At 40.5% G+C, this 27,863-nt stretch overlaps 1 protein-coding gene across 1 annotated transcript in view; it reads left to right on the top strand.

The window, feature by feature from the left end:
- Window positions 1-27,863, top strand: part of LOC110076152 (BEN domain-containing protein 5) — a 1,026,237-nt gene that overhangs the window by 840,562 nt on the left and 157,812 nt on the right. The window contains exon 9 of the mRNA XM_020788091.3: window positions 10,165-10,276. Within this exon, the coding sequence (XP_020643750.2) occupies window positions 10,165-10,276 (112 nt within the window). The remainder of the gene's footprint in view (window positions 1-10,164; window positions 10,277-27,863) is intronic.

The following is a 27,863-nucleotide window of genomic DNA, read 5'->3' as shown; positions in this document are numbered from 1 at the left end:
TAGGGATTATTCTTTGTAAATAAGAGTTGGAACAGGGAGGGAGCTTTTCAGCACTGGGTGGTCGGCACCCCACACATGCCTCATCAAGGTCTCTCTGGTGGACTGTGCTAGAGAATTTTCAACATTCTCTGTCAAAGGAAATTTCCACTGGCAGACTGGTTGCATAGGTTGACACGCACAGCTTTTCTGCTTCAGTTCCAATTCACATTTCAATCTAGATAAATTGTTAGCCTAAGCTAGCCTGATCAGGAAAGTAAATTTATTCAGTAAAGGGAATAATTCAGCCCGGTGAGTGAGAATGAAAATTACCTCCTCAGCAGCTTTCTCCTTTGTCATGATAGCTCTGTTATAGGCAGCCTTAAAGGTTATTTAAACCATCATGGTAGCTATGTATATTGGTCTTCCATGCAGTTCTAATGACTATGGAGGTGTTATTGTTGTTTCAACATATATACCACCCCAGAGTGCTAGAGTGTGCTCTGGGTGGTTTACAATGGCATTCTGAAAGAAACACTTTGCCCCCCAACAAGCTGGGTACTCATTTTACCAACCTTAGGAAGATGGAAGGTTGAGTCAACCTTGAGCCACCTACCTTAATCTGTCAACCTTAATCCCAAAAGCAGGTCATGGGTAGGGGCTTGACTGCAATACTGCAGTTGATCCATTGTGCCATGGGGGTAAATAAGAGCTGGAACTGGTGCTGTGAAGGAGCTTTTCAGGACTGGGTGGTTGGCACCCGACACCTACCTAATCAAGAGTTGCCACTGAGTCACACTAGTGGACTGTGCTACAGAATGTTCAATGTTCTCTATCCAGGTTGTGATTTATTTGTTGTGCCCACTTTGTTTGAGAAAAATTCTTTTTTAAAGAACGCTCTTTGGGTATGTGGGTATTTGAACCTGTGGCTAATAGAATTATGGCAAGAAGAATGCTTTAATGAATTTTACTGTAAGCTCAATGTTATCTCTGCAAAACATCCTGAAATGGACCCAGCACAGTGCCCATCTACCCAGATGAAAGTCCAACAGCTATCTGTTCAATTTATTCCAGATTAAATGCACACTGAAATGGCAAGAGAGTGCCCCCCATTGACAATCAGTTTGTTAACAGCAGTCTGGTGGACTTGAACCAACAATGGTTGGACTTGACTCCATAAATAGAAGCCTAATAAGAGATTAGTGGAATCTAGTGTGTCTGCTTCAGTCATGTTTATTTAATAATGCATTTTTAGACTGAGTTTCAGGCACAACTCTCCCAAGCAGCTCACAGAATAAAAAGACAGCAAAAAAACAAGTAGATAATAGGTATGCACCATCCCAAATTTTGAAGAAGAAGCAATTGAAGCCTCCTATTGACATGTAGCACTTCAACAGAATGAAGACCGAAACAAAATTACCTTCAGAGATGTTTAAAGATTGAAAGTTACAGATGGGGCCAGATTCACTAGAAAGAATTCTACAGGGTGTGTAATACCACTATATAAAATGTATACCCAGAGGCAGCCTGATAGACCTGACTGCCAGGCAACACAACAGGGTCTTTGAGGCTGATCTTAAGGTCTGGGTAATTTCATTTGGGTTCAGGTTTAACACTCATATAGCCCTTTAAAGATTAAAGAAAGCACTTGGGATGGAGCCCAGTGAATGCGTAGGCAGCAATCTAATTTCTTAGTGTCAGCGTATTTATGAGAGCCTTTTGTATATTATCTGAATTCACATCTATTGAGACTTATGTTCTGTACTTTTAAATTGCATATGTTTAATAATTTTTCATGTTTGCGTTGACTGGGATGGATCCAGTGGTCCCAGAATGGTGTACTGACTCATCCTTCCATCTGCTTTCACCTGCATACCTAGAATATGTGGTTGGAGATTGGGGCACTTTTCAGGACAGCACAAGGAATGGCATAAAGGGGTTGCAGGAGGAACAGGTCAAAACTGCCCTCTCCCTATTTCTATTCTTGTAAATCTCTGCTTTATCAAGTCCTTGCAGTCATGGAAAGGAAGGCTTGGATCCAGCTGAATACAATTGTGGAATATATAATGTTCTCTGCAATTTACGGTGAAGACCATTTTAATCTTTTCTTTCTAACACTAAAGGAGAATAAGAAGCTGAATAGAAAACCTGTTCAGAAGGTAATCATGTGCAATCATGTGCTCTGTGGTTGACTTTAGTGGACGCAATTTTCTTGGCCAGAGTTCATATCCTGGTTCACTATATCAGCCAAGAAACCTTCTGAAAGCCAGTCTATTGGGCTAGGACTCTCTCATAAAGACGTGTAGTTGAAGAGTAGTTTTTAACAGAATGATTAATTTATTAATAAGAACTATGCCTCCAGTTAGTCATTCAGAAGACTAGAAGTTTTAAATGTTATATTTGAAACAAGTACATATAAAAACTGGTTGGCTAGATGGCTCAGTGAGTTAGGTATCTTGCTGTGGAGCCAAGGGTTGGGGATTTGATTTCCCTACCGTGCTTCTGTGGAGAAGACCCATCCTGTACAACCTTGGGTAAACTGCACAGTCCAAGAAGTGGCACCACCTGAAGGGAATGGTAAACCATTTCTGAGTGCTCTATAACTGGCAAACCCTGGCAAGAGTTTCTATAAGTTAGAATTTACTTGATGGCATGTAGTTATTATTCTTTTTTAAAATAAAAACTACAGCATATTGAAATTGCTCCATTACAAGAGGCATTCTGTCCTACAGGTGAGAGTTGCGAACCTGAGTGCTGAGATGCAGCATAATCACAAAGTGGATTCTTGATCCAGACAAGGTGCTGATCTCTCCAGTTCCCTAGGAACCATTTGTAGCCTCACATGTGCTAGCTGGGCCCATTCTCTCTACCTCAGAGTCTACACAGGAGGCTTCTAAGTCCTTCTAGCTGCCTCAGGTACAAGGAAGCTTGGGAACATGGAAATGAACAGGGATCCTTTAGGAGCTGTAGCTAGTAACTAGGAGGTTGAGCTTCTGAGGGAGCTGAGCTGACAAGACTACTGCTATTGTTTTGACAAAGTCACTTAGAGGGCAGCATCAGCTTCTGTCTGAATCTTCCCCAGCAAATAGTTTCTGCAGAACTCTGTCCAGGGTCCTGAACAGTCCCTTGTTTCTGCTGTGCTCTTTCTGGTACCATGACTCCCTTTATCAAACATGGTTTGTTATCCTAGCACTTTGTCAGTTCAGAACTGTTCCAAGGATTCCTGTAGCCTGCTGTTTCCTTGTGTTTTCCCCAAAACAAAACTAATGCCTTCTTTGACATGTCTAAATCATTTAAAAGGGAAGAAAATATCATTTTTCCTTAGATCTGTCTTTTTTTCTTCCGCAGATTAATGTGGAATTAATCTGTTTGTCAGTCAATTAATGAACAAAACCTCATACAATTAATTATGTTTAATGATTGAATCAGATGACAGACATTCTTATTTGACACTTCTGGTTAAAAGCAGGTTTACTGTATGTTTTTTCTCGCCAGTTTTGTAAGCATTTTATTTTGAGGTGTTACATTTCAAGAGTATGGCAAAAACATGCCAGCGGGTTGTATCCCATGAAACATAGTGCTGTCCTGATAATACATCTTGATGCTAGGGGGAAAATGTCATAGTAACAAAGTTTTTCTCAAGTAAGAACATTTAACCACACTGACGAAAGAATTGTGATAAATAACAACTCCAGTCAGCTCTACACCATCCCTTGTTTGATCACTTGATTTGTGCTATATTTGTAGAATTGCAGTCTTGTTTGACTTTGGTTGTATTTGTTTACATAAGTTCACAGAAAGATTTAACTGAAATTTAAATAATGATAATGATTTTCAATGGCCCAAATCCTCTTGTGTAGCTATGAAAATGGAATTACTTTTGAAGGCAAATTGCCCTGAACTTAAGAAGTCATTTTATACATTGTCAGTTGTATTCTGAGTCATACAACTATGTACCTGATAATATCTATGTTGCTTTATTAACTTAGGGCAATTCAAATCCAAAAGTTGTGCCATTTGTGTAACACTAGCATAACTAGGTAAGAGGATTTATGTCAATGTCTTCCTATTCCTCCATTCTACTTTTAATTCTAAAAATGTGCTATGTACTTTGAATAGGTGCAGACAATCACTGAAAAAGACATGATCTAGTGTTTGGTATTTCTTTGGTTTATAAAAAAAAGTAAGGGATAATACCCTCTATTTTTCTCCCAGAAGAACATGATAGTCATGGAGGATCACCCTGCTTATGCTGTGTAAAGAAATTTTGTTCCAGTGAAAACTCTCTGTTCTCCTTTACCCCCAAGCCCTATTTAGAAGTTCCTTCCATCCCTAGATTGTGGAAGGGTGGAGGGGGCATAGTTCCTCATTCAGCTCCAGATGTTACTTTCCTTTGCTGTACCAATCCTGTCCCCATGCCTGTAGTTTCAGCAAGTTTCTGCATGGAATGCCTGCATGTTTAGAATGCATGCACATAGGTGCCCCTTTGCAGACAATTAACTAGATACATTTGGCAATAGGCATAGTGGCATTCTCCATCCTTGTCTTTAACCTACACATGAAGGAAATGCCAAGGTGAGCTTCAAATCACCTTGTCCAGTGAATGTGTGACTCAATATGCAACTGATAATGTTGACAGAGATTTCTTCCAAATTCACTTCCAAAAGTGATGTCATTTATGTAACTGCCCAACAGGATTTCAGCCATGGAAGATGACCAATTATATGTATAAGAAATTTCTGGGGGACAGGGGTAGCCATGGTAGATTGTTCCAGGAAGGATAACAAAGAGTCTAATATTTGGTATAAGCCTTTGTGTACTTCACTCACATCATCTGAAAGCCATGGATTTGAAGATCCTGAATAGTTTGCTACGATATTGTTGGAAACTAATACCAAATATTTCAGAAAATGAAGGAACCTTTGATAATTATTTACAACCATGCTATTTGCTCTATGTTCATATATTTGTCAAGGACTTCTATTCATGTAATTGTCTGACCACAGCCATTGGTGTCATATTTTTGGTCTTTTTATGTCTTCTCAGCTGCTTGCTGTGCAGGCTTGTGCTAGGCAAATTGTATACATTTACATGATGAATCCAGCACATGCAAGCATGCAGTGACTAGTGCTTTCCTCCTCTGGCAGTTCTGAGATTTATGTGACAGGAAGGAGAGTAATAGCTAAATCAAGGCATTTCTGGCTGATCTTAGAGGAATGTAGTACCTGCTGTGGAATGCCCCAATTCCTCCTTGATGTTTGTGCCAGTAAGTACTCCCAGAAGTGAGAAGGAACAGGTGGACCCATGAGGAGAAGCAATGTATGGCTGTGCTTTTATTTTTCTTTGACAAGAGAAAATGGAGGAGTGCTTTGTAAACCATCATGTACTGTTTAAAACTGTGTCACTCATTCTACAAACGTCTACTCCACCATGTGGTCTTCAGCAGCTAATGCTGATCTGCCCACACTGTCTCTGATAAGAAACCTATTATTACATTCTCCTTTGTAAATTTTTCATTGAGTTGTGATTTTAAATAAGCAAAACGGAGCAAAAAATGCTATCTGGCTGAAAATACAACCAAATGTCATGCCTCATTACCAAATAGCCCTCTGGGTTTGGAAGAAACAAAAGCAAATAAAAAAATAAAAAAATAAAAATAAAAATGAGAAAACTAATCAAAGTTAACTACATTGGCACAAACCACTGCTTACTACCTACCAGTTAAAGCAGAATATTTCACGTTTGAGCACAGCTAACTAGCTTGTATCGTTTGCAATTTTAAAAGCCCTTAGCAATGCAGGAAAGAGGCACTGTATTTTCCTAATAATGCTGGTTTCTAGATGGTGGTAAGGATTTTGCATTATAGAAGCTTCTTCTGGCCTTCCTCTGCAACTTGCAGTCAAGCACTGTTGATGATAGCATGAATGGTGAGAAAACTGCTCTAGCAGTTGCTAATGTACAGCAGGTGAACTGGACATAGGTCTCAGCTGTGTTGCCAAAGCATTGCATAAACCCAGCCGTGGAGTATAGCGTACAGTTCTGGTCATCAGACCTCAAAAAAGACATTGTGGAATGGAAAAGTTGCAGAAGAGAGCAACTAAAATGATGACTGGACTGGGGCTACAGTGTTTGGGGTTCTATAGTATAGAGAAAAGGCGTCTGAGGGGGGACATGATTGAGACTTATAAAATTATGCAGGAGGTGGATAAAGTGGATAGAGGGAAGCTCTTTTCCCTCTCACGCAGTACTAGAACCAGGGGATACCCACTCCAATTGACTGTTGGGAGAGTAAGAAGAGAAAAAAGAAAATATTTCTTGACCCAGCATTTTGTTAGTCTGTGCCACAGGATGTGGTGATGCCTTCTGGCCTAGATGCCTTTAAAAGGGGATTGGACAGATTCCTAGAGGAAAAGTTCTTTGCAGGTTAAAAGCCATGATGGGGATGTATAATCAGTCTCCAGGCTTAAAAGGAAGGTACTTCCAAATGCCAGATGCAGGGGAGAGGTATCAGGTATGTAGTTGTCTCGTGTGTTTCCAGAGGTATCTAGTGGGACCACTGAGATACAGGAAGCTGGACTAGATGGGCCCTTGGCCTGATCCAGCAGGGTTCTTCTTATGTTCTTATGCACTGGGATCCCATCCTGTATCTAATGGGAATTCCACCATTTTATAGCTAAAAGCAGTAGAACAAAGAAATGAAAAAGTGTAGCAAGAGTTGGACAGAGCTGGACAGAGCTCTGACTTCTTTACATGTTGTCATCTGCCCAAAGTAGTGCTGTGATACTACTGTAATGGGAGCAAGAGACCAAAGAAAGAAAGAAAGAAAGAAAGAAAGAAAGAAAGAAAGAAAGAAAGAAAGAAAGAAAGAAAGAAAGAAAGAAAGATTTACAATCATGCCTCAGTGTGACAAGGGGACAAGATTACATGACCAGATCCTACTGGAGTTGGGTTGTGAGCTATGGTCTCATCCACAGAGAAAATAGTAGCAGCTAGGCATTTAAGATCAATAGGCGGTCCTCTTCCCCCACTCCCCATATCTCTGATGTCATCCTTGATGACAGGAAGCGTTGTTCCCGAGGGAGAATCTCATATTAAGCCCCAAGCTGAGATGTGACTAGTTCAAAGTTCAAGGCTCATTACCTTTACCTGTGACAATTAGTCAGCATTACTAGTAATTAGGGTTATGCAGGTTTATGTTTTGGGACTACAGCTCCCAGAATTCTGTCAGTTGTAGTCCAAAACCACAGATCAGCACATCTAACCAATAAAGTTTTAATCAAGTTTTAACAAACGAAGCAAACAGTAGACTGAGTTTTCAGGAATTTTGTTTTTTTAAAAAACTGAAACACACTACAGTGGGGTCTTGACTTGAGAACTTAATCCGTATTGGAAGGCGGTTCTCAAGTCAAAAAGTCTGTAAGTCAAGTCTCCATTGACCTACAGTGCATTGAAAACCGATTAATCCCGTAACAGGCCGTTTTTGTTCCATTTTGGTTTTTTTCTGGTCTGTAAGTCAAATCTCAGTCTGCAAGTCAAACCTAAATTTTGTGGCCAGAGAAGTCTGTAACTCAAAAAGTCTGTAAGTCAAGCCATCTGTAAGTCAAGGGTCCACTGTATAAATGAACAATCTTTGAAAAGTTCACACTAGAATGTATGCCTTAAAGCAGAACAGAAGTGGGATAAGGTGGGGTAAAACACAGTGCTTTTTCTCCTCATTGTCTTTTTTTTTCATTTTCATTCCCCCCCCCCCCCGCATGTTTTCATTTTCAAATCTGAACCCTTCTCAGTAGCACAATTTTGCTTATTTGCACTGGCTGGCTATCTGTGGGGCATTTTCTCCCAGCACTGATCCTATGAAGCAATCTTTCCTCACAAAGCAGAGTGTGCCATTCTTTTTTGTATAAACCATGACCATGAAAAAGGATTTTTTTAACTCCTTTCGTTCTTTTGTCCTCATCTCTCTTACCTTCTGGGAACAGGTCTGTGAGAGAGTCTGAAGGCATATAGTAGGTGCAGAAAATAAAAGACAGGGGAATCAAAGGAAGAAAAGTCAGAGGTCTCAGCAATTTTCTATAGATGGAACACTCTTGAAAGCAAGGGAGGGCTGTAAGGAAAATAAGCAAACTAAAAATAAAGTACATCTTTGGGCATCATATTAGATCCTCCTCAACAATAGTAGGCAGCTGAGGGCCGTTTCAAGGGAAAATTATGTCTGGGAAGGGCAGATGGATCTAAACGCTGCTTTCACAAGATATCTTGTATTTAACTACAAAATACGCAAGCAGCATATCAGAGTGGATGAATGCTTCAGTCATGAATTTTTACCATGAAACTACTTGCAAGTGAAGGCTAATCCTTTCCAGGTGTCCACTTGCAAGTCTTTGAAGGGAAAGCCCACGCTGGAAACAGCTTTATGCCTTTTATGCCTGCTGGATGGTATGAGCCTTTCAAACTTGAGTGCTGGTGATTAGGTCCAAGATTTCTTTGGTGAAAAAAAAATCTGTGTAGGAAACCTCTGAGTTGCTTGCAAGGCGGATGCAGATGTGTCTGCTGTTGGGTTAGTGAACACTTTATAATTCTAATCTTGCTCCATTTGCTTTCTGCGCCTTCTTCTATCTCCTTCTGAAATTCCAACTAGTGGAAATCCGATACATAACCCAGGCTGCACTGTCCATGCTTTGGTATTGGCAGTACTGGAGAGGCAAGCAGGAATGTTGTCTCCACGCCACACTGTAGTCAGGCTTATCAGCTTTCCAGCTTCTTTGGAAAGGTATAATGTCACCACCTATGCCACTTAAAATATGAATATCTAACACTGCGATCCTATACGTGCCTCATCTGAAGTAAGACCCTTTTCGGTCAGTGGGATTCAACTCACCATTGAATCAATAAAAGTGTAAAGGCTTAAGATAACTAAGGCTATATCCAACATGATGTTTGTGGCAGCATTAGGTAGCATTACAGTTTTGGCTCTGTTGCAGAATTTTGAATTTTTGTTTAAATTCCTCTAGCTGTGCAGCAGAAGTGCAAGGATTCACAGAGTAGAATAGCTTCAAGTTCCCCAGAGCAGTCCAGCCCTTTTCTCAATAACTGGCAGTTACAAGCTCAATGACTCATTCTGAAACATTAGGAACAGAAAAAATAAAGAGGTTTCATTATTTATAACTGAACAGATCAGAAAGCAAATTGACAAATATGACTGCTTTCCAGCCACATACTTCAACAGACTACAGAGAGGGAAAGGAACCACCTAACTCTCTTTGAATTCTGAGGCAGGGAAGGAATGATTGGTTAGTGCTGAATTGACTGGCAGTTGCCCCAGCCCAGAAAGGTCCCTCCCAGCCACACCCTCTAGAGGCAGCATGCGAGGTTGTAAAAATTCCAATGGGCCCCTCCTCCTTGAAGCCCTCAGGGTACAGTATCCTTAAAACCACGAGGCTTTTGCCATTCTCCACACCACAGATTTTTGGGTGTCCTGGGAGGGGGTGGGATTCTGCTGTTCAGCACTGAATCTGTCCCTAAGTAACTCACTGTGAAACAAACCATCATGCAAGATATTTCATTTGGGAAACTCCACCTCAGCTCTTCTGTTTAGAAACAGACTGCAGACCCTTTTATTTTACCACCCATCATCCCCCTCCTCCACACCGAGGCTTTACCCGCTATTAACTAGAGAATTATATGGCTGAGTATTTATGAAGTTTCTTTCTCTTTTCTTATTCCTTCTTCAGCATGTGGGTTTTCAATCAGAAAGAATTATAAGAACAAATCTCAGCTGTTTACACAGATATGTTTAAATAAAAAGAGGTAATAGGCATTCAGAATGAAAGCTTTTGCCTCTCCAAGAAGCAACGAAGCGTATTAGCAAGCTTGGTTCTTCACTGTTTACATTTACATTCAGGGAAAAAAATTGTGACTTTCTGGCATTCCTGCTCCTACTCTGTTTGTTAGGATTTCTGATTTGCTTTCTAGGGATGATCTATTCAGCAGAATTGTGCTTATCTTGGTCAGTATTTATTCCAAGAAGGAAAGAGATACTGGAAGAGCAGTGAATGATCAAGTTTTCCATCCATAGTTGATGACAGATAGAGAGAGGAGCACAATTGCATAGTGCAATTTCATCACTGTGCTTGCTAACCAGGGTGTTGTTCTGTAAAGTGATTGTCTTCTGTGTATTTATTTCTACAGATGTTCCTTAATGGGCTTTGATTTAAACCGGCACTGGGTGGATCCGTCTCCTTGGGCTCACCCCACTCTCCATGGTGTCAAGCAGCTCATTGTTCAGATGTACAACAATCCGGTGAGTAGGCCACCTTACACTGAAACAGTGACTCAATATTGGTCCAAAAGAGAGAGAGAGAGAGAGAGAGAGAGAGAGAGAGAGAGAAGTGTTCTTTCCCCCTCAGCCACACCATTATGCACTCTTTGAAAACTGTCCTGTTCATTCAAGAGAAAACCTGGGCCTTGCGGCAGTGATGCAGCTTTGAAAATAAAAGTGTTGCTAAATATACTACCGTATTTTTCGCTCCATAAGACGCACCTTTCCATAAGACGCACCAATTTTTTAGGAGAAGAAAACAGGAAAATATAATCTGTTTTCTTCGCTCCATAAGACACACAGACTTTCCACCCCCCCTGTTTTGTGGGAAAAAAGTGTGTCTTATGGTGCGAAAAATACGGTAAATATTGCTCTTTGAGGAGCCTCATGGCACAGTGATTAAACTACTGAGTTGCAACCCAAACTGTGGTCATGACCTGGGATCAATCCCAGGTAGCCAGTTCAAGGTTCACTCAGCCTTCTGTCCTTCTGAGTTCGGCAAAATGAATACATAGCTGGCTGGGGGGAAAGCAATGTACAGGCTGTATAATTAACTTGTGAATCACCCAGAGAGCGCTTTAAACACTATGGGGTAATATATAAGCAGCATGCCTTTTTTCCATGCTTCCCCCCCCCCCCATTTTTAACCTATAACATAGTTCTGCAAAACCAATTCTATGTTGCACAGATGAGCCGAACCAAGTTATAACTCAACTGTTGTAGGAAAATGATCTGTTGCAGCTCAGAGAAGCTGTTTAAAAATTCCCAAATCTCCCATCCTAAGGGATTACCAACAAATATAAAGTGAGGGAATGTTCTGTGTTTCTGTCATATTAAAACAGGTGTTTGAAACAAAATTTGTAATCAGTTGTGTCCATGGGAACAAGTAACTAATGTCTGGAGCTACAAAACAGGGCTGCAGCATAATGGAATAATTTTCAAATAATGTTTCTTTTTAATGCAGTGCTAATGCAGATGCTGCTCTGTGAAACTCAGAGCAGAAGGAAAAGAGCTTTTATAGATGTTACACAAACAGAGAAAGACACCACAGATATCCTTGGCCAGAGCTGCAGTGGTGTTTGAAGGTGCAATTGCTAGTAATCGGGGGAGATGGATTAAGAAGAGAAGAGGAGTAGAAGACAGACAATTATTGAATATGTGACATCAAAGTGTAGAAGGATTATTGAATATCTGACCCAAGAAAAACCTTTCAGCATAGATGGAGGTGGATCTGAAAATACAGAATAAGTAACAGGCATTTGCTGAGGGGTGTAATGGGATTTTATAGATGGGCCTTGTTTAGTAACCTTCTTGATGCTCCATCTCACAGTGACAGGTCCCTTTTAAGGGAATGGTAGTACAGGCAAGGCAAATTCGCTATAGTTTCTCTCTGTCTTTCTCTGCCTGTTTCTCTTTGTGCTTACATATGTATGGACACATACATACAATATCCTTGCATGTATCACACATGACATGAGCAATTTTCTGGCTGTTCCAGAAACAGAGAAGCTGGTGCTCACATGCTAGGAGAAAGCTGTCCAGGGCAAGGAACACAGGAAACTATCTCTTCCTCAGGCAGCCCATTGGCCTGTCTAGTCCAGTATTGTCAGCTTGGACTGGCAGTTCTCCAGGATTTTGGGCACTATTCTCTCCTTCTCCTGCCTGGTGATCTCTGGTATTTCATGGTGGTTTCCCATGCCGGTACTAACTAAGCCAGATCCTGCTGAGCATCTGAAATCAGGCATGACCAGTTGTGTTGAGAATGGCCTGGGAGTTTTAGGAAAAGGATCCCGAGAGTATGGAGGCAGGAGCAATATGGCTAGCTGAAAGTCCACTAGCTAGCAGTACGCAATCAGATCGTTTGGTCATTTTATGGCTCTGCCTTTGTTTTACAAGTAGAAGCTACCCCCACTGGATGATAATGGGATATAAATTCTGCAAGGTTCCTTTCCTTTCCTCTTTGCAGTCAGATTGTCAGCAAGTAAGTTTGTAAGACTGTATTTATGTCAAATTAAAATGGTAAACTGGACCAGTGATACTGAAAAAAGACAGGACTGCTAGAAGATAATTCCCATCCATGCCTCCATGGAAGCAATACCTGCTGCATTCACTGGGAATAACTTCCAGCTAAACAAGTTTGGGATTGCTAACTAGCCATTATTCAGTTATATAACAAATTTAAAATGTAACTTGTTATGTAGATTTTAATTGGAACAGCCTCTTGTGAATACATGATGATATTGTGGTAAACATACTTTGTAAACAACACTGGATAACTTTTTGAATAGTAAATGTCTGAATGATGTAGTTGAGATAATCTGTTAATTTTCAGAGTATTCTAATGCTGAAATACTGTGCTATAGGTGGAAACCCAAAGAAAATTTGCAGTGAGGTTTATCCTAACTTTAGCCCTTTTCTCCACTTGGCATGTTTTCCCACCAATAATACATAGTTGTTTCTGCATTGAGGCCTTACATGTTTTTCTCCAAGAAACCATAGAAATTTGGTAGAAGTTTGTTGGGAGAGATGCACACATTGTCTTTCACATCTAAATAATTTCTCCACTCCTTCCTTTCCTAGTAATCTGTTGTTGTTGTTTAGTCATTTAGTCATGTTCAACTCTTCATGACCCCATGGAACAGAGCATGCCAGGCCCTCCTGTCTTCCACTGCCTCCTGGAGTTGGGTCAAATCCCTATCTTCCTTGCATTTGGTTTCCCTTCTCCTCTCTGCTATTTGTAAGGCTTCCTTGGACAGCCACTTTGCTTTCCTGCATTTCCTTTTCTTTGGGATGGTTGTTGTTGCTGCCTCCTGTACAATGTTACGAGCCTCTATCCAAAGTTCGTCAGGCACTCTGCCCACCAATTCTAGTTCCTTAAATCTGTTCTTCACTTCCACAGTGTATTCATAAGGGATTTGGTATAGATTATGCCTGACTAGCCCAGTGGTTTTTCCTATTCTCTTCAGTTTAAGCTTGAGTTTTGGTATAAGAAGCTGATGATCAGAGCCACAATCAGCTCCAGGTCTCGTTTTTGCTGACTGTATAGAGCTTCTCCATCTTTGGCTGCACAGAATATAATCAATCTGATTTCGATATTGCCCATCTGGTGATGTCCATGTGTAGAGTTGCCTCTTGTGTTGTTGGAAAAGAGTGTTTGTGATGACCAGCTTGTTCTCTTGACAAAACTCTATTAGCCGTTGCCCTGCTTCGTTTTGAACTCCAAGGCCAAACTTCCCTGTTGTTCCTTTTATCTCTTGGCTCCCTATTTTAGCATTTCAATCCCCTATAATGAGAAGAACATCTTTCTTTGGTGTCAGTTCTAGAAGGTATTGTAAGTCTTCATAAAATTGATCAGTTTCAGTCTTGTCAGCATTGGTGGTTGGTGCATGAACTTGGATTACTGTGATGTTGAAAGGTCTGCCTTGGATTCGTATTGAAATCATTCTATCATTTTTGAGATTATATCCCAATACAGCTTTTCCCACTCTTTTGTTGACTATGAAGGCTACTCCATTACTTCTATGGGATTCTTGCCCACAATAGTAGATATGATAATCATCTGAGCTGAATTCACCCATTGCTGTCCATTTTAGTTCACTGATGCCCAGGATGTTGATGTTTATTCTTGCCATCTCCTGTTTGACCACATCCAGCTTCCCCAGGGTCATAGATCTTACAATCCAGGTTCCTATGCAGTATTTTTCTTTGCAGCATCAGACTTTCCTTTCACTTCCAGGCACATCCACAGCTGAGCATCCTTTCGGCTTTGGCCCAACCACTTCATTAGCTCTGGAGCTAATTAGCACAAAGTCATCTACTTTATGCTAATTGATACTTTTCTGTACTTCAGCTTGTTTCCACCAATTCCTAGCTCTCTTGACCCGCCACCTTCCGATCTTCATATTAAGCTTCTGTGACACGTCTGTCTTGTAATACCTAAGAAGCACTAGTATTTTCACAGAAGAGATGCCGTTTGTCAGTCGCCTGTCACATGCAAAACAATCATGTGACAGGTCAACATATCCTAAGAAGACTGCTGGACTGCTAGGTAACCTTAGAACCGTAATTACCATAGAACTGCATGGCTGGAAGGGACCCTATGGATCACTGAGTCCAGACCCTGTGAGGGAGACACAGTGGGGAACCAAACTCCCAACCTCTGACTTTGTAACCAGATTCCTAAACCATTGAGCTATCCAGCAGTTCAATCTCTGATTAGCTGTGGGTTTTTTCCTTTCCTTTTCTAGTTTCTGTGTCTTGTGGCTCAAGCTGGCAAATTCTGCATGCCCTACACTTTAGTCTGACATATCAGTCATATTTATATGAAAAACTGAATGTATGGTATTACAAGATGGACGTGGAAAAATGCAAGAAAGAGAAAGGAGAAAACCAGGGGAGAAAAATGGCAACATTGATCACTAAAACTGCATTGGTCTCATGAAGTGTGACTCTTTCCCCCCCTCTAGAAACATAATGCTTCCCATCGAAAAGCCATCTTTCCTATATTGCTAAGAAAGCGTACTTCACACCTCTCCAAAACTCTTGAAGGGAAACTGTGATTGTTTTGCATGTGACAGGTGACTGACAAACGGTATCTCTTCTGTGAAAATACTGGTGCTAGAGTTACTGGTACTCCTCTTTTTCATGCATGCATCCTCTTTAACCTCCACTTGCTTCTGCTTAGATCTCAGCTTGCCCTTTGTAGGGAAGCTTTTCTTTCAAGGCAATTTGATATGCCCCATTTGTAGTTAATTTCTTTCTCCTGCATTGCCAGTGTAAAGTTTTACGACACCTGAGAAAAGGTCTGCCTGACTCCACTAAGTGCTAAACATTCCAACTGCATGTAGCCTTTCTGAGCAGTTATGGATTAAGCAGAGGGATTTTAGGTGGTGGCTTAAAGACTCTGCATGGAATTTCTATTGAAAATATTATAATTTTTGTCCACCGTTTAAACATCCTCAAAAGACTATTGCTGAGGTGGAAGCTTTAGTCACACAGAACATTAATAAGAAATGTCTATAATTCCAGACTGAATTTACCTGAACTCTCATGTATTGATTGTTTATAGAGGCTGCTACCATGTGATTTTAAATGTTTCAGTTTTGTGAGCTGCAGTGCGATGAATATTTTAGAGAACACAGCATGGCTGCACGAGTTCACTTTGAATTTGCTCTGAATCTCCAACCTGTCATACAGAAAATACTCTTTAACTGTCGAGTTTTTTTATACATCTATTATGGGGTAGACAAAAAGGTGACTGCTTAAAAAAAGGAGGAAAGGTCTTATTTTCTGGATAAGTGTTATATTATATTGGAAAAAAAACTAAACCACCAACTTGTATTCCAGTAGCCTGTGTTTTTCAGCAACCAGAGCCCATTTGAAATGATAATACTGATTACATTACCTCTCACAATTGGACCCCTTCTTTAAGGCCTGTTCCAGCCCCCAAAAGCTAAAAGGCAAGGATAACACTCTGGTCTCATGAATGCACAAACCTTGCTACTGCCTGATATAAATTTCCCTTTTGTCAGGACAGCAAATGGTGTCCGTTTCATACTCTGCTTCTTCTCCTGAAATGATGCTATTAGCATAGTCATCAATGTGAAACTGTGCAGTGGCCGAATAAAATACAATAATAGACTTGGTGGGGGTGGGGGGTGTCTAAATTGCATACTTGAGCTTTCTGTTCCGCGAGTCTACAAGTGGTATCATCTCATCTAACATTTGGATGGTTGGAAGCAATTGTTTTCTGCTCAATATACCTTCCCCCTTCTCCTCTTGACTCCAGACAATTTGATATCTTGCAGTGGCACAGATTTTGTAGCCATTTTGAATATGAATAAATGAAGCAGACAAGGTTTGCATTTGGCCTTAGCTGAGAATTAAACGGGCTATGCCCCATTTTTTTTTTAAGAATGGTTTCTTTGTGTTGGGAAATCTAGCATGGAAATAGGTTGGTGTATCTGTTAAAGGCTCTGAATTGAAAACTCAGTGAGGATTTAATCAGCACATCTAGTGATCAAAAGGCTGAGCTACTGAAGGTCTTTAGGTCATCTAACTGTAAAATGGATTGGATCCAGATTGGCTATTTCATAAACAGACCGGCTCCTTCTTTTAATGCAAGATACCATGAGCCAGCAGGGAGCTATTTCTTCTGAAAAGAAGCAGAAAGATAAGCAGTGTTTTTCATACCCTGGATTGTCTGTCATGCAGCTTCAGGGGGTCCACCAGCTCCACGCGTGCCCCAGCAGGTTTTCAGGAAGCACAAGGTAGGATAAAGAAAAAAAAATCAACTTCACTAGACACTGTTCTAGATCTATTCCTTGGTGTGTAAAGTGCAGAAACGGCAATGGCTAAAGATCATCTAATTGTCTACCTTTTACTGCTTACTGGCCAAGCTGGTCTTCATTATGAATCCAGAGTAAGGCAAAAAGTACTGCAACAGAGAGGGATCAACTAGCACAAGGCTTTTCCTGCAGACTGTAGCATTTGTGCTGATCCTGTTGGACTCCTTTTAGCCATTTGGACTAGCAAAAACAGCACAGCTGGTGGATTGTTTATATCACTGGTTCTTAACCTTGGGTTACTCAGGAGTTTTGGACTGCAACTCCCAGAAGCCTTCACCACCAACTGTGCTGGCTGGGGTTTCTGGGAGTTGCAGTTCAAAAACATCCGAGTAACAAAGGTTAAGAACCACTGGTTTATATTACACAATTCTTTTATGCTCTTCCTTTTAGTTTTCTTTATTTAATTACAGGTTTGGGTTACACTAATTTTTGTCAGGCTTAAAGCATATGGGGAACTGAAGTCTGGCCCTTCCTTGCCTTACTATGATTATGACAAATATCTGCACAAACACACCTGTATGCTCTAGGGCTCACCCTATCATTACAATGAGTGAGGGTGGTCTATCTCAAGTGATGGATCATTTGCTGTTCTTATGTGCCATTAAACTACTTCTGACTTATGGAGAATTTAAGGGGGTATGCAAGATGTTTAAGGTGCAGCTTACCACTGCACCCTCTCCAGTGAGTTTCCATGACTGAGCAGGGCTTGGGACCTGGATCTCTCTACAGTCTATCCACTGCACAACTTTGTCTCTCTGTAATTCAGAAGGGGCGGTGAGTTCACTGCTCCCCTTTCATGTCAGGTCTCTTACTTCCCTGGTGAAGGGCCTATGTGATTCTTTGTAGCCAAGAAGTGAACTTCCTCCCAAGTGTATGTTGAGCGGGGACCAGGCAGCTGTGCTCCCTTTCTGCCTTTGGCAAAGGATGGGAAAATCTAGCAAATATGTCACTTCATTGAGCTGCCCAGGTGAGCTCTTCAACACATGTTGAGTGGGTTCAGCTGCTTTTTATGGCCAACATATCTCCATCTCTCTCTCTCTCTCTTCCTCCAAATTGGGATGGGGAGCAATGGTGATGGGGTAGTGAGCTTTCACTGCACTACTGCAATGGGAGGGGTCAGCTATAGGCAGCTGATGATCTGGACAGGGAATGCCCCTCTTCTCAGTCTATGAGCTTCCCTGACTCAATCACCATTGCTTCCTTCTTCTCCTTTGTCCACCGACATTATGTTCTTCCTCTCCCTGTTCTTTCAGTTCTTGTTAATGTGTGCTTGGCATATCAGCCCCTGCAGCCCTTGCAGCTATTCCATTCTGCTTTCTGCTGGTTGGAATGAGGGCTGCTGCCCCAGCCACACTTTGCAAGGTGCTTCCTCTTCCTCCTCCCTTATGGCTCTTAGCGCATCAGCTTGCTTCCTGCCTATTGTGAAGGACAACGGTGGCGATATGAGTGGGTGTTGCTAGGAGCTTTAGAATACTGAGGGGCAAATGGGAGTGGTTGTATAGATAGTCTTTGAAACTTTTAAAAATGCTTCATCTTATTAAAAATGAGTGTAAGAAAAAAACAACACTATGCTTCAAGATAAGGAAAAAAGCTTAATCGGACATGGGTTTCCCGCTTACAGCATAATATGCTTGCTAATTCTTAGCCGGCCTTCCATTTAAGAGCCATTACTTCAGCCTCAGATTTAGCATTAGTAAGCATTAGAAAAAGTAAAATGGGACAAAATTAATTTGACTCACATTTTAATTTAAAACAATTTAAATCACACCTTTCAAACTAATACCTGAATTGAAGCACAACTATTTTTTTTTGTGTGTGTGTGTGTGTTTGGCATTTTATTTAATTTTGCAGTGCAGTTCTTTTTAATAAAAAATGATAACAGATGCATACATCGGTGTGGCGGAATGCCCAAGTCATGCCTGTCCGTCATATAGAGCTCTAGGGCAGGAGCCTATGGCAGGACAGGAGGCGCGGAGTCAGGAAAACAGTTGGAGACTGAGGGGAGTTAGAGAAGCGTTTTTGAAGGCTTAAGACAGAGATTGGAAAGTTGGTGCATGCTAGAGAATAGATAAGAGATAAAAGTAATAGAAAATAGATAGACAGTCATAAGATACAGGGGTTAATGTGAATGAATACAAACAAGCAAACGTGTAATCCTATTCAAGTTTAATGACTGAACAATAAAAGAACATCTATGACTTTACTTCTGTGATTTACTAATCAAACAATAAATAAACTGGTTATATTTGGCAGCCCGGGTCTAAGAAACATATTTGGTACAGTGTGGATAAAGATCCACTGGTGGCAGTGGGTAAAGGGAGAAAATAGGACATCGTGTCTGAAGGTGGACCTGTGTTTGAGGGGAAACAAACAGGGGACACTGGGGGAACGCGACAATTGGGGAAAACTGTACAAGCAGGCATATCTTAGGTAACCTGCTTGCAAAAATATCTACATTGGAGAAGAAATGCATACAAAATGCATATGAATTTTTGTGGACACTATTCACATATTTTTTTTCTTTGCAAGTTGATATGGGAATAGGCAAATGAGGAAACAGAGTACAGAGTCAGAAGCAGAAGGGGAAAGTGTGGGAAACACACAAGAAATTGAGAAAGGGATAGCCAGAATTGGATGTGGCATAAGGAAAGAAGATGCCGGAGTGGCAGGTGGCAAAGATCGGGGGGGGGGGGAAGAAGTACAAATTAACAAGAGGTTGGGAGCAGGTATTGCCACTGGTAAATGAGGAACAACGCACAAAAAGGCTGGGATTCCTAAGTAACCTTTTATTGTAGACTGCAATGTAATGCAGTTCAACAGAATTAGTATATCATAATGACCATTACTTGTTAATGCAGTGGCCTATGCATCATCTGGCCCATATTGTTATTAATCCAAACAATTAGTAGGAGCATTATGGACTTGTGCACCATAAGACATTTGGACTATAACTACAATCTTACTTTCCTTATTGTGGAAGTGTTATGGTGAATGAATGTCTTTAGGGCTAATCCATACATTACATGGACTTATATTTTTTTAAAAAAAACACACCTTAGTTCTGATGTTGTATAAGCTGTTGTATAAGCTTATACAACAATTGTGAACTTATGAGGATTGGATTACAATGTAAACAGGAGATAACAGCTAAGTTTATTTGGAAACATGGCATACCATCAGAGATTGCAAGGTCCCCCGGCTCTCTGTGGACTGTAATTCCGGCAAAAGCGAGAGTGAGAAGGAAAAGGAAACGTAAGGAGAGGAAGAAGAAAAGGGGCTGTAGGGCTGGTGTTTTGTATAGGCTGCAAAAACAGACAAAGCGACTACCACTCCCAAGTCTCTTTCTGACTAATGCCAGATCAGTGGCAAACAAGATGGATGACTTAAGGTTACAGGTCTCCTCAAGTAAGTTTGTGAAAAACTGTTGCGTGCTGTTAATCACTGAAACCTGGCTGAACCCCACTATTCCAAACACTGTTATTGATATGGAAGGTTTTTTATTACATCGTTTGGACAGAGACAGGAATGTGGGGAAGTGCAGAGGAGGAGGATTGTGCATGTTTGTTAGAGAGAGCTGGTGCACAAACTCAGAGATTATAACACGTCATAGCTCTTTGGAGCTGGAATATCTGTCTGTTAAATGCAGACCTTTTTACCTTCCACGGGAATTCAGCGTTGTAATTATTCTTGTTGTTTATATTCCGCCGGATGCAAATGCGGATTTGGCGCTGGGTCATCTGGGCGATGAAATTGGCAACTTGCAAAGTAAATTTCCGGATGCTGTATACATTATTGCAGGAGACTTCAATCATGTAGATCTACGTGCAGTCCTCCCCAAATTCCATCAACATGTAAGGTGTGCTACTAGGGGGCTGAACACCTTAGATAAGGTCTACACGAATATTGCAAATGGATACAGGATATTACAATTGCCACACTTGGGCCAGTCTGACCATATGTCCCTGTTTTTAGCTCCGGAGTATATTCCTCTGAGAAAACAGTCAGGGCCAGTAGTCAAGACAGTGAAAAGCTGGCCGGAGGGAGCAATGGAGCAGTTAAAGGACTGTTTTGAACAAACGAATTGGGAAGTTTTTGACCATCCTGATCTGGAAGAACATACAGCTGCAGTGTTAGGGTATATGGCACACTGTATTGACACGGTCACAGTGGATAAACGTATCCGGGTTTATCCCAATCAAAAACCTTGGATGACCGGGAAGGTTAGACGCCTGTTGTATGCTAGAAATAAGGCTTTTAAGTCTGGAGATGATCTAGACTACAGTGCAGCAAGAACGAACTTGAGGAGAGGCATTAAGCAAGCTAAGGCCGAATACAAGAGGAGAATTGAAGACTGCTTTCTCAGCAATAACATGAGGCAAGTTTGGCAGGGGGTTCAACAACTAACAAACTACAAAGCAAAAAAGGTTTCCTCGGGCGGAGGCGTGGAGGTGGCTGAGGAGTTGAACAACTTTTTTGCTCGATTCGAGATCGATCAAACTGAAACTGTTCGTTTGCCATCATTTACTCAGCAGAGTCCCCCCTTCATTGTGAATGAGCAGGATGTGAGACAGACTATGAAGGTGGTTAACTCCAGAAAAGCAGCTGGACCCGACTTAATTCCTGGTCGGGTGGTAAAAGACTGTGCTGATCAGCTAGCCGGGATATGGACTATAATTTTTAATCGATCCCTGACACTATGCACAGTTCCCGTCTGTCTCAAGGCTTCCGTCATCGTTCCACTGCCTAAAAAGTTGCCTACAAACAGTCCGAATGACTACAGGCCGGTGGCACTAACTTCAATCTTAATGAAGTGCTTTGAGCAGTTAGTTCGGAAATATATTATCTCCTGCCTTCCTGATTCCTTTGATGGGCTTCAGTTTGCTTATAAAGAAAATAGATCAACCGAGGATGCGATCAATACTGTGCTTTATATGGCTTTATCCCACTTGGAAACACAAGGGAATTATGTAAGAATGCTGTTCGCGGACTTTAGCTCTGCTTTTAACACCATTATACCCCACAGATTAATAGACAAACTTAAAGATCTTGACTTTCCAGATTCTATCTGTCTGTGGATTTGGGATTTTTTAACAAATCGTCCACAAAGGGTTAAACTGAATGACTACATCTCTACTGACAAGATACTCAGCACTGGCACTCCACAAGGCTGTGTCCTTAGTCCACTACTGTTCTCCATTTATTCATCAGATTGCACCAATAACCATCCCAGTAATAGGATTATCAAATTTGCAGATGATACTACACTAGTAGGACTTATCTCTGGGGATGATGAGTCTGCGTATTGGGACGAGGTATTACAGCTATCCCGCTGGTGCAAAAAAAATAATCTTTTATTTAACATCCAAAAAACCAAGGAATTCATAGTGGACTATAGGAAAAAAAGAGCAGACATTCAGCCACTGTATATAGATGGAGTTTGTGTGGAACAGGTGGTTGAATGTAAGTTTCTTGGGACTATCATAACAAATGACCTGACTTGGAGTGCAAACACCGCTGCGTTAATCAGGAAGGCACAACAACGGTTGTATTTTCTAAGGATTCTTAGAAAGCAACAATTGACTGAGAGTTTGTTAATCACCTTCTATCGGAGTTCAATTGAGAGTATATTATCCTACTGTCTCTGTGTATGGTTCACGAGCTGCACAGTGGCAGAGAAAAAGGCAATTCAAGGGGTGATCAAGACGGCCCAAAACATCATTGGCTGTTCACTCCCCTCTTTGGAAGAATTGTATAAGAACAGATGTAAGAGGAAGATATCTAACATACTGAAAGACTCCTCTCATCCGGGATATCAGTTCTTTAAACTATTACCATCAGGAAGGAGATTCAGGGTATTGAAAGCAAGGACAAGCAGATTCAAGAACAGTTTTTACCCAAGTGCAGTATTGAGTTTAAATGCGGGGCCATAAGTTTTTGGTGGACTTTTTAATTGCTGAGAGAAAACGGGGTATCTATATTTGGATGGTGAAAGTTGTGTATATTTTAACTTTTTTTTTGTAGTGTTGTCCAGTTTTACCTTGGGGAAGAGCACCTCATTTCGTTGCACCCACTTGTGAGCGCAATGACAAATAAATTTCTTATGTCTTATGTCTTATGTCTTATAAGCTTCTGGAAGCTTCTCACAATGCACTGCCACAATGTGTCACACACCGTCTTACAGTTTGATGGGGGAGCAGGTTGTCATGTGCTTTCATATGGTCTTGGGAAAATGTGTGGAAAGACTTGTGCAAGAACTTGTGCAAATCCAAGCTTTTCTTTGTATTGACAGTCATTTGTCTTATACCATTGAGCTTTTCTGCTGGACCAGAAGTAGCCCTTCTACAACTGGAAGAGGTTTGTTTGTTTGTTTGTTTGTTTTGCTAGTAGGAGGGCAACAAAGTTATGGGGTTCCCAGAATTTTCTTTCTCTTCCATTGGTAATGGTGTGGCTGAAAGACCCTAGCATAATCACTTTTATGGGTGAGAGGAAGAGCCCCCTTTTCCTACCGAATCTCACCCCTGACAATTTTTTATTGTTCCTTTGTCTGGCAGTCCATCCTTGTAAGAATACCCTTGCCATCCCTGGTTACCTCATTAGTTGTGGAGTTGTGGCCATGTGTTTGCAAAACTAATACTTTTGCTTTTATATGGTAAAGAACCCCATCTTATACATCTTCAAATCTATGGAAGCAGTGTATTCTGTAGAACAATCCTAGCTGGTCACCCTGCCTCCTAACAAATGGGCTAACTGTTGCTGTGGTAGTTTTAAATCATAAAACAAAAATTGACTTTTTTTACATTGTTTACATCACATGGATAAAAGTGCTATTGATCTGGCTGCAGTTGAGCAGGAGTTCACCATTTACCGAATGCTGTTATGGCCAACAAGCTTTCATTCAGGAAGAAGAGCCTCTTCCATCATAAGCTGGTAAGAAAAACAGGCAATAAAAAGAAGCAGATTCTTCTCTGCTTGCCCCTTCCTCCTCCTATTCTGATTATCAAACTCAGCAAGCACAGGTTGATATCTTAAGGTCATGACTTGATGAGAAAAAAATATATGTATTCAGAATCCTGTGATTTAATCAGTTGTAGCATGTCATTAGCTCTTTTAAGCATAGCTTTAACTTTGGGAAACTACCTGTAACTGAGAATTTATCCTTATCTACTGGGGACTGAGCAGTCTATAGTAATGTTTGTGTGTGTTTGATTTAACATGGAACGTTGAACAAATAAAGGTGAAATGCAGTGCCTACTGGGATATCTACTTTATAATGGAATTTAATCCAATCCACCTACACATCCCATGGAGCAACATGGTCAGTTTGCTGTTCCACAGTTCTTAGACACAATCATAACATTGTTTTCCTCTGAACTCTGAAGCCGCTTGGTTCTGATGCAGCTGAAGCAGCTTAGTTTGCTCTGAAGCACTGTTCAGCAGAGAAATGGCATATAGTGATTTCCTGCCCCCCCATATGCCAATGACAGTGCTGTTTATTCCATTTTGTGTCCTAACCTTTTGAAATCTCTAATCCTCTACCTCCCTTTACAAGAGCGACATTTTTATTCCTTTCCCCAGTTCTCCAGCTTACATTAGTAACTTTTGAGGTATATTTTTTGTGTTAATATACCTGTCTTGGCAAATTGGTGTGGTATTATGATAGTATGGGAGTCTTTTTAACAGCTGGATAATTTCACCACCTGCAGTTTCCCTGTTTAATTCAAATTCCTCTGACTGTTTTGTTAACTCTCCACATGTTTAGGTAAATTTACAAGCCCACCAAGAGCAGAGCTTGATTTGCTGCTGGATTTGGACTGCTGTAGATCTCACTTTGATAAATATTGTTAATTCAGGAGATTAGTTGGTTTCAAGCACCAAGAGTGTTATTAAGGAAAAAGAGAGATGTGCTTTACAGGATTCTAGTGCACACTGATTCCACACTGTTAATTCTGAGAATTATTTAAATAACTCAGTTACTGTGAAACAAAATTAAATGAAATTGGCAAAAATGAAAGACACATTTTAGTGGCACTTCAGACATTATTAGTAAGTGGCATTCAGGATGAGATGGTGGGATGTTAGAGGGAAAATCTGCTTGATCCATTTATCACAGGGTTGGGAGAGATGAAAACAGTAAATCTATAGTGGAAATGTGCTACTTGGGAGGCCATATTTTCTAAATTGATATGGATGGTCAAAGAGGACTCTCCTTAATATCTCCTGGGTTATGTTGGTTAATTAGGATACCCAGTGTGGTGCAGTGGGTAGAAGGACAGACCAGGACTTAGGACTCCTGGGTTCAAATCCCCGCTCAGCCATGGGAACTCGCTGGGGTAGTGGTGGAACTGGTAAAACCACTCCTTAAATATCTCACTTACATTGAAAGCCCTATTAGGATTGTGATAAATTGGTCCTGACTTGACAGCACATAACAACAATGCTGGTTAATTAGAAATGCCGATTGGGATTAAATACCCTATAGAAAAAGGCATCACAGTAGGAAAACATGTTGAGGTGCTAAACCAGGGTTTGCAGTGCAGATCATATGTATCAAAGCAGTGGATGTTCTATCATCCTGCTCTACACTCCAAAACAGATACAGTACTTCGGTCCTTGTCTTATTAATGTTTATGTTCTGAAAAAGGCTGCTGGAAAGGCATATTTCCCCCCTCTCCTGTTTCTCATTTATTTCAAAACTCCTTTTTAAATCTTGGTATTAATCTCGGTGGAGGAAAGCTGTCATGTGAACCTGCTAGCCCATCAAAGATTTCACATTCTGTATTAGCATAGCTGATTACATGTTACTTTTACCTTTAATTTAGGCCTAAGTAGAAATCAAGCCTTCTTAGTGCACTGTAGCTATATTAATAACCCAGCTTTCTCTAATATCTTATGGGTATAAAACAGTTGATGGACTGTGACATCTGCCCCAGAAAGAACTTGTAGCATTTCTGGGACAGGCAAATCTATCTACCATACAGCTTATCATCCAGGTTGGAGCCTGAAGCCTCAAATAATTAAAAGCTTGAGAGTCCCATTCTTCTGTTAGCATAGCATTGCCAATTTGTCTGTTTTCTGTATTTTTACCTGTTTATGACTCCTCCTACCACTGTAGAATATGCTAAAATGCAGATAAATAAAATGCATTTGCACTATGTTTGTTTGAAGAAGCAAATTTGGCTCCACAAAAGCTCATATCTTCTGTTAGTATTTCAAGTGCCACAATGTTTTGTTTTTGTCTCGTTTATTTTCCCCTTTTAATTTTCCCAACTTTTTTTATATAAATAGTTTTTGCTTTGCATCAACCGTCATATACATTGCTTTTACACAAGTGCTGTATTTTGGGGTCTGTACATTTTAGGTTGCAATATACACATCATGTCATGTACAGATTCTTCCTTCACAGAATCAGAGGGTCTATAAACTCAGTTTTTCTGAAGAAGTAGGATCCTTTCTGTCTCACATCCTCAGTAGGTGCTAAGTGAAAGAAGCTCAAATGGATGGAACTAAAGATTTTCCAATGGGTTTCTGCAAACCTAATTCACCCATTCTACTATATACTTTTGTGTGTGTGTGTGTGTGTGTGTGTGTGTGTGTGTGTGTGTGTGTGTGTATGCGCGCGTGCGTGCGTGCGTGCACATGCATGTACTGTATACGCAAACACACCTTCATTACCTATGTTATCCTATTGCATTTTCATGTACAACAAAATCACATACTAGAGAGTTTCCTTATGTTGGATGGAGCATTTTTCTAAATGAAACAGAATAATCAGACCTACATGACAGTGCTGATCAACTTCCACCCAGGATCCTTTCCCAGCTCTTGTCAGGGACAAGAGTGTGTCCTTTGAGTATTCCAGACAAACTGATACTTTCCTCATCTCTCTGCTCTTGAGGGAAAGTTAGAGGTATGTGCAAAAGACAGATAAGTGTGCTGCAAAAGAACTGGTGTTCATTCTAGACAAATCTGGATCTGCAGCTTTCCCTGTGAGATATAATCCTCTCAGAGCTGGGGTTATTTTAATCAGCCTTAAAAGGCCCCCTGTAAATTTGGCTACCATTCAGATTAATTCACCAACAGCAGTAGGAAAAATTGAGAAAATTAAATCGAAGAGATTCATGATGCTATACTGGAAAAAAGAGGTAATTTCTCATTTACTGTTTAAAAATCAATTAAGACTCGACACAGGGTGTGGAAAGTGCCTTCATTACTTGGTTTGAGTAGGAAGCAGCTACATATTCACTAGAAGCAGAAGCTGTAGTCTTGTTTGTTCACTAGCCTGATGGTAATTCCCCACTAGTGCTATTTTTAAGGAAGTTACTCCATTTACAAGATTGTCATGTGAGCAGAAGATCTCTGAGGCAATGTTTGGGAGCTTTATAGAACTATAAAGTCGACTTTGGAACAGTTTGCCATCAGAGATTTGCCTGGCACCCTCGCTGGGTGTTTTTAAGAGCCAATTAAAGACCTGGCTCTTTAAGCAGGCCTACCCTCCTATCAATACTTGATTTTTCTTTTTATTTAGTTTTCTTTATTTCTTCCCATCTTGACCAACGCTAAACTTGTTAATTTAAATTGTTGTTTTAACTGTATACTGTATGTATATTGTCTTATGAATGATTTTATGTAAGCCGCCCCGAGTAGATTTTGTCTAGAAGGTGCAGGATAAAAATCTAATAGATAGATAGATAGATAGATAGATAGATAGATAGATAGATAGATAGATAGATAGATAGATAGATAGATAGATAGATAGATAGATAGATAGATAGATAGATAGATAGATAGATCTTGCTGATTGTTTTATCTAAAATTCTGGATCCTATTATAAATGGTGTTATCTTTGCAACACTCTCTAAAAATTGGACCATATAAGAGGTCCAATAGAATATTGTCAATACAAAATCAAACAAAAACCCTACAAATTTCACTATGTAACAGAAACATTATAATTATTTTCTCCATTTTCTCATTATATGTCTCTGTTTAGCTGTACTGGATTTAAAATAATTCTTACTCTTTGCTTTAAGAAAAAGAGTATGGGATCTTGCATGTAGCATACTTAAACAATGCATTCTTTGCTCTGAGCAATGATCACTCTAGGGTCCGAGTTGACTGCTTTATGCTAGCTGTACTCAATTAGTTCTATTGTTCACAAGTTTGTCTTTTCACTTTGCAGTACTGTATATCACCCCAGCAATCTGAGTTTCTCCAGTTATAGC

The sequence above is a fragment of the Pogona vitticeps genome, chromosome 4 (genome assembly GCF_051106095.1).
Source record: "Pogona vitticeps strain Pit_001003342236 chromosome 4, PviZW2.1, whole genome shotgun sequence".
NCBI classification, from domain to species: Eukaryota; Metazoa; Chordata; class Lepidosauria; order Squamata; family Agamidae; genus Pogona; species Pogona vitticeps.
Note: the sequence above shows the minus strand (reverse complement) of the source record. Positions and strands in the feature narration are given on the sequence as shown.